The 11,269-nt window shown below is 54.6% G+C and overlaps 1 protein-coding gene and 1 non-coding gene across 2 annotated transcripts; both read right to left on the bottom strand.

Moving 5' to 3' along the window:
* Window positions 1-746: 746 nt before the first annotated feature.
* On the bottom strand, window positions 747-10,703 carry Eif3k (eukaryotic translation initiation factor 3 subunit K). Its single transcript, XM_048368627.1, has 8 exons — window positions 10,544-10,703; window positions 9,739-9,837; window positions 8,217-8,337; window positions 7,643-7,717; window positions 5,099-5,165; window positions 4,930-5,007; window positions 2,729-2,854; window positions 747-810 (listed from the first exon to the last, which is right to left on the bottom strand). Exons 1-8 carry the CDS (start codon window positions 10,600-10,602, stop codon window positions 779-781), a joined length of 657 nt encoding a protein of 218 aa, XP_048224584.1. The 5' UTR covers window positions 10,603-10,703; the 3' UTR covers window positions 747-778.
* Window positions 6,055-6,187, bottom strand: LOC125339146. Its single transcript, XR_007208435.1, has one exon. It is a non-coding gene; the product is annotated as a small nucleolar RNA SNORA9 (small nucleolar RNA).
* Window positions 10,704-11,269: the final 566 nt, after the last annotated feature.

Here is an 11,269-nt window from a genome sequence, read left to right as displayed (position 1 = left end):
CCTTGAGCAAAAAGAAGCAAGAGACAGTGCTCAGGCCCATAGGACTGGCAAAAAAACAAACAAGAGTATATTGAGACGGGCACTGGTGGCTCATACCTATAAATCCTTGCTACTCAGGAGGCTGGGATCAGAGAAATAGAGAGAGAGAGAGAGAAGGAAAGAAGGAAGGAAGGAAGGAAGGAGAGAGAAAGCAAGCGAGTGAGCTAGTGAGCTTGGATTCAAGTGATAGAGTGCTAGCCTTAAGCAAAAGCAACTCAGGGACAGTAAAAAACAAAAACAAAAAACAAAAGCATGGAAGGTCGGCTCACCACTTCGGTAACACATCCTGTGTTGTTTTTCTAACAACAGTTTTCTTTTCCATTTATTTTTCAAATAGCTGGAACTTGCCTGCCTCGGACTCCCCAATGCTAAGGCGAGAGGGGCACCCCCACACCCCACCAATGCTTCACACCCTCCGAGAAAATATGCCTGCCCCACTCTTGGGTTGTGAAGAAGGGCGAGTTCTTTCCTTTCCAGATGAGGAAATGGAGGCTCAGAAAACCAAGAGGACACAGAGCTTGGCGGCCCGCCCCTCCCCGCTGACTCACTCCAGCAGCCCCACAGGTCAGGAAGGTGGGGAGGGGGAGAAGCAGCGGGGTGGAGGGAAGTGAGCAAGTCAAAGGGAGGAAGCCCCGGGGGAGGGCGTGGAGACCTGCTCCAGGGCTCCCTCTGCTGGGCGCCGGGCAGAGAGCAGGACACAGCAGTGCTCCATCTACAAATCTTTATTGGACACTTGCAGTTACTGGGATGAGGCCATGATGCTGGACACACCTGGGGACAAAAGGAGGGGACCCGGGTGAGCTTGGGAAGAGTGGAAGGCAAGCCTCCCAACCCCCACCCTTCAGAGGCGCATCGCTAGCCCAGGTTACTACCACAAAGGCAATTTGATGTAGCAGTTACACAAAACCAGGGACTCTGGGACAAGGCCTGGGTTCAAATTTCAGCTCTGCTTGATGACAACAACCTTGCCTTGAGCAAGTTACTTAAGAGCTCTGTTGCCTCAGTTCCCCCATATGCAAGAAGCAGCTCCTCTATAGGATTGTGGTGTTAAAAGGTGTGCTTGAAGGAGCTGGGAATATGGCCTAATGGTAAAGTGCTCACCTCATATACATGAAGCCCTAGGTTCAATTCCTGAGCACCACATATATAGAAAAAAAAACGGAAGTGGCGCTGTGGCTCAAGTGGTAGAGTGCTAGCCTTGAGCAAAAAGAAGCCAGGGACAGTGCTCAGGCCCTGAGTGCAAGGCCCAGGACTGGCAAAAAAAAAAAAGTGTGCTTGGAGCCAGGTGCTGGTGGCCCACGCTTGCCATCCCAGCTACTTGGGAGGCTGAGAGATCTAGAGGATTGTGGTTCAAAGCCAGCCTAGGCAGAAAAGTCTCCAAAAGCACCAGTAAAAAGCCAAGATGGAAGGATGGTTCAAGTGCTAAGAGTATCAGCTGAGTAAGCACCAAGGCCCTGCGTTTGAGCCTCAGTCCTGGAGTGCCTGGAGCCAGGCTGGGTACTGACTCTGGACAGCCTGCCTCATGCTGCTGGAATTCTCCCAGGCCCCAGCAGGGCGTCACCTGGACAGGGAAGGTGCACGGGGCAGAGGTAACCACTGCTCCACAACTCCCTTCAGTATTAAACCAGCCGCTCTGGCCGAGAAGTGGTTCCATCAGAGTTCCCCGGGGCCCAAGGGAGCAGAAGGATGAGGCGGTTTATCCTAGCTGCATGGCTGCACTACTCAGCCAAGCCATCTACTAGAGAAAGGGTCTCGCCATGCAGACCAGGCTGGGATTGTAGGGAAGTTCACCAACTGTGATGTGATAACAGGGTGCCCAGCTCAGCACTCCGGGTTACGTCATGAGGGAAGCATTTCAGTGTTTCTACTAGTTCAGGGACTGCAGCAAGCACATCTTCCTTACAGGACCAATGTACCCAATGGCTGTCATTACTGTAAATATCATTCTCAGGTTGTTATTTTTTGTTTCTTTTTGTGCCAGTCTGAGGGCTTGAATTCTAGACCTGGGCGCTGTCCTTAAACTTTTTTGCTAAAGGCCAGCGCTCTACCACTTAAACCATGGTGCTAAAGGCCAGCGCTCTACCACTTGAGCCATGGTGCCACTTCTGGCTTTTTTGTAGTTTAGTGGAAATCAGAGTCTCTCAGACTTTCTTGTCTAGACTGGCTTTGAGCCATGACCCTCAGACCTCAGCCTTCTGAGTAGTTAGGATGGCAAGGGTGAGCCACCAGCACCCGGTTTCATGAGAAAACGGACAAAGAGATCAGACCCCCCACTCTCACGTCCTTCAGCAGCAATCATGACAGGCACACGTGCCTGTCCTCTCCATGAGAACAAGTCTCCACTCTGCCATAAGCAGCCACGGGCCTAGCGTGTCTGAACAGTGTCTGGCCCCGCACTGGCCCAACTGGTTGTGAAGCTGTGAAGTGGGGACTCAAGATTCCCACCACGTGAGCCCACCTCCAGAACCTGCTGGTGATACCTTGAGCCCCAAAGACCAAGGGGTGGGGGGGGGGGAGCAAAGGGACGGAGCACCCAGGACTGTGGGGTGTGGAAACACTGCTGGGCGCTTCTAGGACCCAGGGAGTCCTTTTTCTAGAGTGTGGCAGATACAGGGTTCCTAGGACAAGGGCTGGCCTCCCCGGCCCTCCGCGCCGAGCGTGCTGTCCAGGGAAGGCGGGTGGCACTCACTGTCGAAGTCGATCTTCTCCACGATGTTCTTGGGCTTGATGCTCTCCTCCTGGCTACAGATGAAGATCTGCCCCGAGTCGTCAGCGCTCCAGCCGTACTTGCTCATCCACACCTTCAGCTGGTTGTCTGCAGGTGACACAGGCGGCACAGGGGGCAGCACAGGGGGCAGCACGAGGCCTCCACGCCTGACACCTCCCCACCTCTCCAGCGCAGACAGCAGCGGCCTCCTCCAGTTCTCCCTGCTGTCCCCGTGGCTCATTCCTCACACGGCCACTAGAGGGCACCCCGGCGTTCTCAGCCTCCCCACACGGGGCTTGGTCTCCCCTTTTCTCTCCCAGGCAAACTTCCTTCCCCAGCAGGTCTAGGCCCCCACGTTAGCGCCAGCAGTAAGGCTACCTGACCCTGAAGAAACGCAACATCCTGCTAGAGCAGTGGCCAGGATATTTTCTGTGGGATGATTACCAACTTGATACAGTTCAGCCTTATCCTTCTTTGCTTTAAATTCTGGGATGTGTTTCCTATTTTTCAACTTTTTTTTAGTAGGGCACACAAGGGTTCATATATCCCCAGGATGTTTCATATTAAGATCCTTCTGCCTCTGCCTTCTGAGTGGTGAGATTATGGTCATGTACTTTTATATCCACTCTATAACCAGCCTTTAATTTCACTTTTTCCCTCCTAGCTGTGGGGCTTGAACTCAGGGCTTAGGCGCTGTCTCTAAGCTTTTTGCTCATGGCTAGCATTCTACCATTTTTGAACCACAGTGCCACTTCTGCTTTTCTGGTGGTTAGATAAGAGTCTCATAGACTTTTCTGCTCAGTCTCCAGAGTAGCTAGGATCAAAGGTGTGAGCCACAGGTACCCAGTCAACACCTTCACTTTTAAATACACAAAACATCTACTTGTTTGTGAAACACCTAACACGTGCCAAACACAAAGTTAGCCTCCACTAAACACACACACACACGCCTGTGCACATGCACCTACTGAGATCAAAAGACAACTCTTCCAGGAAGGCCCCTGGGAGTGCCCCCAAGCCCATCAGTGTCCCCTCCATCTCAATTCCCTGTCCCAGATGCAATCGGCAATCACGTACTTTTCTTGCTGTTTGTTCTCTTTGCAAAAGTCAACACATGAGGGGGCTGGGGATATGGCCTAGTGGCAAAAGAGTTTGCCTCGTATACATGAAGCCCTGGTTCGATTCCCCAGGACCACATATATAGAAAACAGCCAGAAGTGGCGCTGTGGCTCAAGTGGCAGAGAAAAAAAGTGGAGAAAAAAAAAAGGTCAACACATGAGCATTTTGTGTATTTCTGAGGGAATTTTTATACGAGGCAAGCACTCTTGCCACTAGGCCATATCCCCAGCCTTTTTTTTTTTGCCAGTCCTGGGGCTTGGACTCAGGGCCTGGACACTGTCCCTGGCTTCTTTTTGCTCAAGGCTAGCACTCTAGCTCTTGAGCCACAGTGCCACTTTTGGCCGTCTTCTGTATACGTGGTGCTGGGGAATCAAACCCAGGGCTTCATGTATATGAGGCAAGCTCTCTTGCCACTATCTGAGGGAATTTTTTTTTTTTTTTTGGCCAGTCCTGGGCCTTGGACTCAGGGCCTGAGCACTGTCCCTGGCTTCTTCCCGCTCAAGGCTAGCACTCTGCCACTTGAGCCACAGTGCCGCTTCTGGCCGTTTTCTGTATATGTGGTGCTGGGGAATCGAACCTAGGGCCTCGTGTATCCGAGGCAGGCACTCTTGCCACTAGGCTATATCCCCAGCCCCTATCTGAGGGAATTTTTAAAAGCACCTTTCTGGTCTAGGCCCTCCCTGCTCAGAACCTTCTCTGGCTCGTTCAGGGAAAAGGACAAAGGCCCCCAAGCCTCTCCTCTCATGACATGGAGGTTTCCCTCCAGCCCCCGGCCCCCAGTGAACTGAAGGGCAGCCCTGCCCTGGCCCCCATCTCCATGTGCCCATCTCAGTCCACTCTCACGTCCTTCAGCAGCAATCATGAGAACAAGCCTCCACTCTGCCATAAGCAGCCATGTGCCTACGGTGTCTGAACAGTGTCTGGCCCCGCACTGGCCCAACTGGTTGTTGGAGAGGAAGTGGGCCAGTTTTCTCCCTGGGCTTGGAAACAGCCTAGATGGCTGAGGCCCAGTGCCCCTGATGGCCCTCCCTGCTCCTAGGATGGCACAAGGGCCCAGACCTTACCTGTCAGGTCCCCAAGCATCTCGGCCAGCAGCCAGCGGTCAATGTGCTGGTATGTGATGCCCACTACGTGGCAGATAACTGGAGGTCGGGGACAAAGGTGTAAATGGATGCTACTGGGCCCTGCCGCCATCCTGGCCTCCCCTGCAGAGCCCATGCTCGGTGGACTTACACTTCCGGACCGAGTCTTCAAAGCCAGTGATGCCTTCCAGAAGGTCCATGTTCTCATCCAGGGCTTGCTGAAAGGACAGTTGAGCATTAGCACAAACAGCAGTGATGGGGTTAATGCGTGGAAGGCCAGGCAGGAGGAGCCTAAGCTCACAGCCAGCCCTGAACACGTGGCGAGATCCTCACATGTCTAAGTACAGCAGCTAGCATCGGAAGCTGACCTCATAGTGTACCCATTACTGCCACTGTACCCACTTCAGCACAAGCTGAGACAGAGCAGCTATGTGACTAGCCTACAGCCATGGATTTACAGCTGGCAGGCAGAAATCGTAGCCCGCAGAGGGGGGACACATGCAGATTAGTCAACCTTCTGACCAACGTCCCCAGGCCCAAATACCACAGGACCTATGTATCACTTCTGTGCCCTTATTTCACCTATGTGCCCCTCACCAGCCTCCAGCCCCTGGGCCGCCCAGACACAGCAAGCACCAGCCCACCTCAGGGCCTTTCCACTAGCAGGGTGTCTACAAGCCTCCCCCTCCATGGCTTTCTATATGATATCACTTTTCCAGCACGATGCCCTTCTCAGGAGCAGCAGCCCGGGAACCCATGGTGAAGGGCTGAGGACGCAGGGCAAGATCGCCCACACAGGGGCTAATGGGACAAGGAAATGGGGCTGACCTACTGGATCCATCAATGTGGAGAGCACTGGGGATCTGACAGGAGCAACTGACTCTCAGATAGTCTCACCATTATCCCAGGCAGCCCTTGAACTCACAATCACCCTGCCTCAGCCTCCAGTGTGCTGAGGAGCAGAGGCAGATCAAACCCCTGCTCCACATGAGCACAGGTAGGAGACACAGCAGAGGCAACCTGTCCTAGAAGCCTAACTGACAATGCCCACTTGCCCTTTTGACAGGACTTTCCGGAATGTGAAGCTTTCAGGGTTTTGTTTTGAAGCAATGTCTGAAATTTCTATAACCTTGCACTGGATGGAGCAGGACAAGGCCTCAAACCCTTTCAAGACTGTTCTGGCAAGCTCTGTAGGAATGCACAGGGCCACAGCAGACCCAAGCACGCTGGAGGCTTGCTAAGAGCACTGTATAAAAACCAGCCCTGGAGCTGGGAGCCGGGGCCTCACTCCTGTCATCCTAGCTACTCAGGAGGCTGAGATCTGAGGAGTGTGGTGAAAGCCAGCCCAGCAGAAAAGTCTTATCTGTACTAAACTACCAAGTGAGTGAATGCTAGGCTTGAGACTCTCAGATACAGAGACCCAGGAAAGGCCCAGGCATACAGCATCAGCTGGGCCTCTGGTTCAGAGCACAGCTAGAGGACAGAGGAGAGGGACAGAACTGGTGGGAGAGGTAGCAGTCAAAGAACAGCCCTTTTTCCCAGCATGCAGCTGTGATGAGAACTACACTGGAAGGGCAGGTGGGCTCTTAGGAAGGGTGGAGAATGGCTATGTCATGGTGAGGGGTAAGGGAAGGTCTCTAGGGGTGGAGGGTGCCCTTGGCCAGTTTCTCCAAGGACACAGAAAAGGCTACACACAAGGAAGGGTATGTATGAATCCTGCTCTAGCTTTTCTTACCTATTTTTACTTAAGTTCCAGGCTGGCCTGGAACTTCCTGCCTTGGGGCCCTTTGTACAAAGACTGCAGGTGTGCACCATGATGCTGGGCTTTTAGCTGCTTCTATTTTCTTCCCACAAGAAGCCAGAGCAGCAGTTCGGGATGGGGGATGGTATTTAACAAGGTGTGAAGGGCTACCCAGGGTGCAGGCAAGGCAGGGACCCCCACCAGGGCGAGCCCCTGGGCTCCTGGGCTCTCTCCAGCTGTGTTCACCCTGTCAAGCCCAGCTGTGCAGGGAGCACACAGACTTATGGCAAGGCAGAAAGCAGAGCTCCTTGGGACCTGAGGCCTGGGAAGGGCGGTCAGAGCCCAGTGTGAGGCTGGGCACCACCAGAAAACCAGAGTGGCACTGTGGTTCCAAGTGGGAGAGCGTTAGCCTTGAGCAAAAAGAGCTCAAGGGCAGAACACAGGCCCTGAGTTCAAGCCTCACAATAGAAAAAGACACAAACAAAACCCTGCAGAGGTCCAATGTGCCAGGGAGGACTGGCCTGGGGTGTGGGGATGCAAGGTGTGAGAAGTAGAGCCGGGTGGAAGGGTGGGGATAGGTACACTGTCGACATGACTTTCAAACCTTGGCAGGTGTAAGGAGGGGCCTGGTGGTATGGAAGCTTCAGGACTTGGGGAGGGGTACCAAGGAAGCGATCAGGCATCCCCCCACTTTGAGACAGTATCTTTCTATAGTCCAGGCTAGCCTTGAACTCTAGCTCCTCCTGCCTCAGCCTCCCCAGAGGCAGGAGACACCATGCCCGGCTTGCAGGCTCTGAGCGTGAGGCTGGGCGGGTGGAGGGTTCTTGCCGAAGAAAAGAGGCGCAGGCACCCCAGTGCCTGAGGATGAGCAGGGGGCCCAGGGCCTCCACCAAGCACATATCCCCCAAGCCAGCTGCCCCCTCACCCTCTACACCCACAGACCACGGAAGTTACCCAGAAGGCCTGGAAGTGGCAGGTCTCCAGCAGGTCCCCAAGGTACAAAATCTGGCGGATAGGCCGTTCCTCTTGCTGGACGGAGAGAATGCTAAGGGAAAATGGCCACGAAGCCCAGGGAGGCTGGGGTCAAGGCCCCAGAGCAACAATTTCCCTGTAACAGCCGGTGGTTCCAAAGCTTTCCATGGTTCTCCCCTGCCGTGTGACCAGCCACATTTGACTGAGAAATGGTGCCCCCCCCCCATCCAAGACAGCTCTGAACTCTTCCTCCCCGGCACTCCACTCACTTGGGTCACCCTTGCCTTCTCTGGCCTTCACAGATTCCCACCCCCAGGAGGCTTCCAGAACCTAGAGACAAGAGGTGGGGGTATGCCCCGCTGGCCCCTCTAACCCCAGCACTGGGCACGCTGAGCTGTCAACGAGAGGAGCCTGGGTCGTCTCCTCACTGGACTGTGAGCGCTGGCTGAAAGCAGGGCCAGGCTGGGCCATCCCCTCATCCCAGTGTCCCACCCCAGTGAGCAAGCCTGGACCAGTCCCTTGGGGCCCAGCGTAGGACACCGAAAGTGAAGGATACGTGCGCCTGGTCGATCATGCACTTGCACAAGGTGAAGTCGGTGTGGGGCAGGTTGGTGAGGGCCTTCAGCAGGATCTGGGCAGTGACTGTGGTCTGAAAGAAGGCTGGGTTGAACTGGTACCTGAGTAGGGAAATGAGAGCCATAACAACAGTGGCCCCCAGGCCCCCAGGCCTTGCCAGGTGCCACTGCTTTACTCTGGAGCTTGGGAGTTAAGACAGGCCTGGGCTCCAGGCCCAATCACACTCTGACCGAGGAACCCTAAACTCCAAGCCCACTTTTCCTGGCTGAAGATGGGGATAGGAAACCCTCACAAACACCTAATGAGGGACCCTAGTTTGTGAGGAGAGCCAGGTGTGGTGGCTGAAGACTAACTCTAGCTACCTGGGAGGTAGACTGGAGGCCAGTCTTAGCTGAGACTCTCTCAACCGACAACTGGGTGCACTGGTATGTACCTGTCATCGCATTAGTAACACAGGGAAGCACAGGAGGGCTGTGGCCATGAAATGAGACCCTACCTCAGAAATAAACAAGGCAAAAAGGAGCTGGGCACAAGATTGAAGTGTTAGAGCTCCTGCCTAGCAAGGATGAGGCTGAGTTCAATTCCCAGTGCCAAAGAGGGGGGAGAAGGGGGAAAAGGAGGGAGCAATACTTTGGGGTAGTGATTATAGCTCTGGAGTCCATTAAGACTAGATTCAAACATCTTTGAATGGCCTCGGAATGGTTATTTCAAATTCTGTGCCTCAGTTTCCTCCCTCTATCAGAAGAAATGACTGGGAATACATCTTAGGGGTAAAGCCAGTACTTAGTACAAACAAGGCCCTAGGTTCAATCAGTAGGCCACAAACACAACTGAGGAAACAAAGCCCAGGAATGGGGATGTAGCTCATAATAAGCCTGTGAAAGGCCGTGTATTCCATCCTCACACCACAAACACCAACCAAATGACCAGCAGCCCAGTGTCTAGTCCCCAGTGAGTACTCATCGGGCAGTGGACACTAATAACATCCCAAACCACCCCAGAAACAATATTGCCTTTCCCATTCCACACATGGGAAAACCACAGCAGGCACTGAGTTGAGAAAGGACCCAAGGGGACAGAACCCAAAGAACCCACCAACAGAGACAGTCATGTCGTATCATGTGTGTACCAGTACTGGGGTTTTAACTCAGGGCCTCAATCTGTTGCTCAGCTATTTTGCTCACAGCTGGAGCTCTACCACTTGATGGGTTTTTGTTGGTTAATGGGAGAAAAAGAATCTCCAATCTGTTTGGGGATTTGTCTGCTTGGAATGGCTTTGAAGATCCGTCTTCTAGGATTATAGGTATGAGTCACTGAAGTCTAGCTGGTAAAATTAGTATTTTAAAATTGGGCCCCAAACTTGGTAGGCTGCCTAGTTTTGCATCCTAAAGTGACATTCTGCAGGCTGCCCCAGGCACCCCCCACCCAGGGCTGTGGAGAATGAGCCACTTGCTTGCTAGCTGCTGGCCTAGGGTGGGGAGGGGAGAGGCTGGATAACTCACAACTTCAGGACAGCCAGGTTGGCTTCCAGATCATAAGCATTCTCCTTGGCCTGTGTCTCCACATAGCGCTCCAAGGTGGCCAGATTCTCAGGATTGTACCTAGAGAAGAATCAAGGTGGGTAAATAGTGGGATGTGGTTGTTCCAACTTTTGTCATTCCAGAAGCATCTAGGAAGCCTAGGAAAGATTCGGTACAAAACCAGCCTGGGCCACATAGTGAGTTTGAGGTCAGCCTGGGCTACACAGTGGAACCCTGTCCCAAATAAAATAAAATGGGTGAGCAGAAAGGAGACAGAAGCTAAGGGACACTAGCCCGTCCCTCCTTCCTCCCCTCCCCTCTAAATCTGGCCTTGATCACCAACTCTACTCAATGAGTCAACCGCTAATAAAAGACCTCTCCAGACCCCAAGTGAGCCCCGATCTGGTTTAGCGAACGCCCCCCCCCCGCCCACCTCAGGCTCACTTCTGGCTCCCAGGATCGCCCACCACTAACAGGAGACATCACTGGACAAGAGGATGAAGGACGCGGCGGGCAGGGGAGGGAGGGGTTAGTAGGCACTGAGACTTGAGGGGGCAGAGGAAAACCAAGTTACTGAACCGGAGCGCCAGGCTCTCTCCTGCCCCTAGGCTTCCTTAAACCTCCGTATTACGCATCGTCTCCTCCAGGTTGGCCTCTCCCGGGCAAAGAGACCGAGAACGCCTCACCTAGGAGCAAGCCTAGGACCCCGGCCACCCCGTCCTTGCTGTCTCCGAGAATGTCTTCTACCCCCGCGGGGCCAGAACGACCCCTCGGACCCAACTCAGACCTGTCGATACCCTTGAGCAACTTGCCCACGTTCGCTCTCATCTGCTCAAACATCGCCATGACTACTGTCGTGGTCGACCACCACCGGGGGGGACGAAAACCCGCCGGTGCCTCCACGAGGAGCGGAAAAGGAAAAGAGGGCGGGGGCGGAAATACGTCACACACACCCCGCCGCCAGCTCCTGGCTGCGAGAGGAAGGGAAAGGCTTTTCCGGCAGTTGCCGTGCTTTCCGGCTGCCACGTGACTTCTTCCCAGCAGTCGCACTTTGCGCGTGCGCATTCGCTCCCCGCGGAACCAGCGGCGTGAGAAAAAGCGTAGCGGCACCGCGTGTGCGTCTTTTCTCCGCGCGAGGGGTCGGAGCTAAATCCCCTCCCCCCCAACACACACACACACACACGCACACACACACACACGCACACGCAGGCCGTTGGGCGGGTCCTGAGGTCCAGGACGCATGCGCGCTCGAACTCTCCGCTAAGCCGCGCGCTCGGGTTGGGCTGCGCGTGGCCGCAGAGGCACCGAACCGCGCGGGGACGTGGTAGTTCTTTCTCTGGCTCGTGGTCACGTCCCAAGGGGCGGGGACTCCCTGAGGTCCTTCTAGGCCCCGGGAGGCCGGATCTGGTGACGACCCGGACCCCGGTTCCCACGCTCCGTCCCTCTGCCCGGGGACGGGGGGGGGGGGGGTGCGGGGGGCTCGCCAAGCTGCATTCCTCACGAAGCCCACGCG

This window comes from Perognathus longimembris, chromosome 20 (assembly GCF_023159225.1).
Source record: "Perognathus longimembris pacificus isolate PPM17 chromosome 20, ASM2315922v1, whole genome shotgun sequence".
NCBI lineage: Eukaryota > Metazoa > Chordata > Mammalia > Rodentia > Heteromyidae > Perognathus > Perognathus longimembris.
The sequence above is the reverse complement of the archived record's forward strand: the minus strand, read 5'-3'. Positions and strand labels throughout refer to the sequence as shown.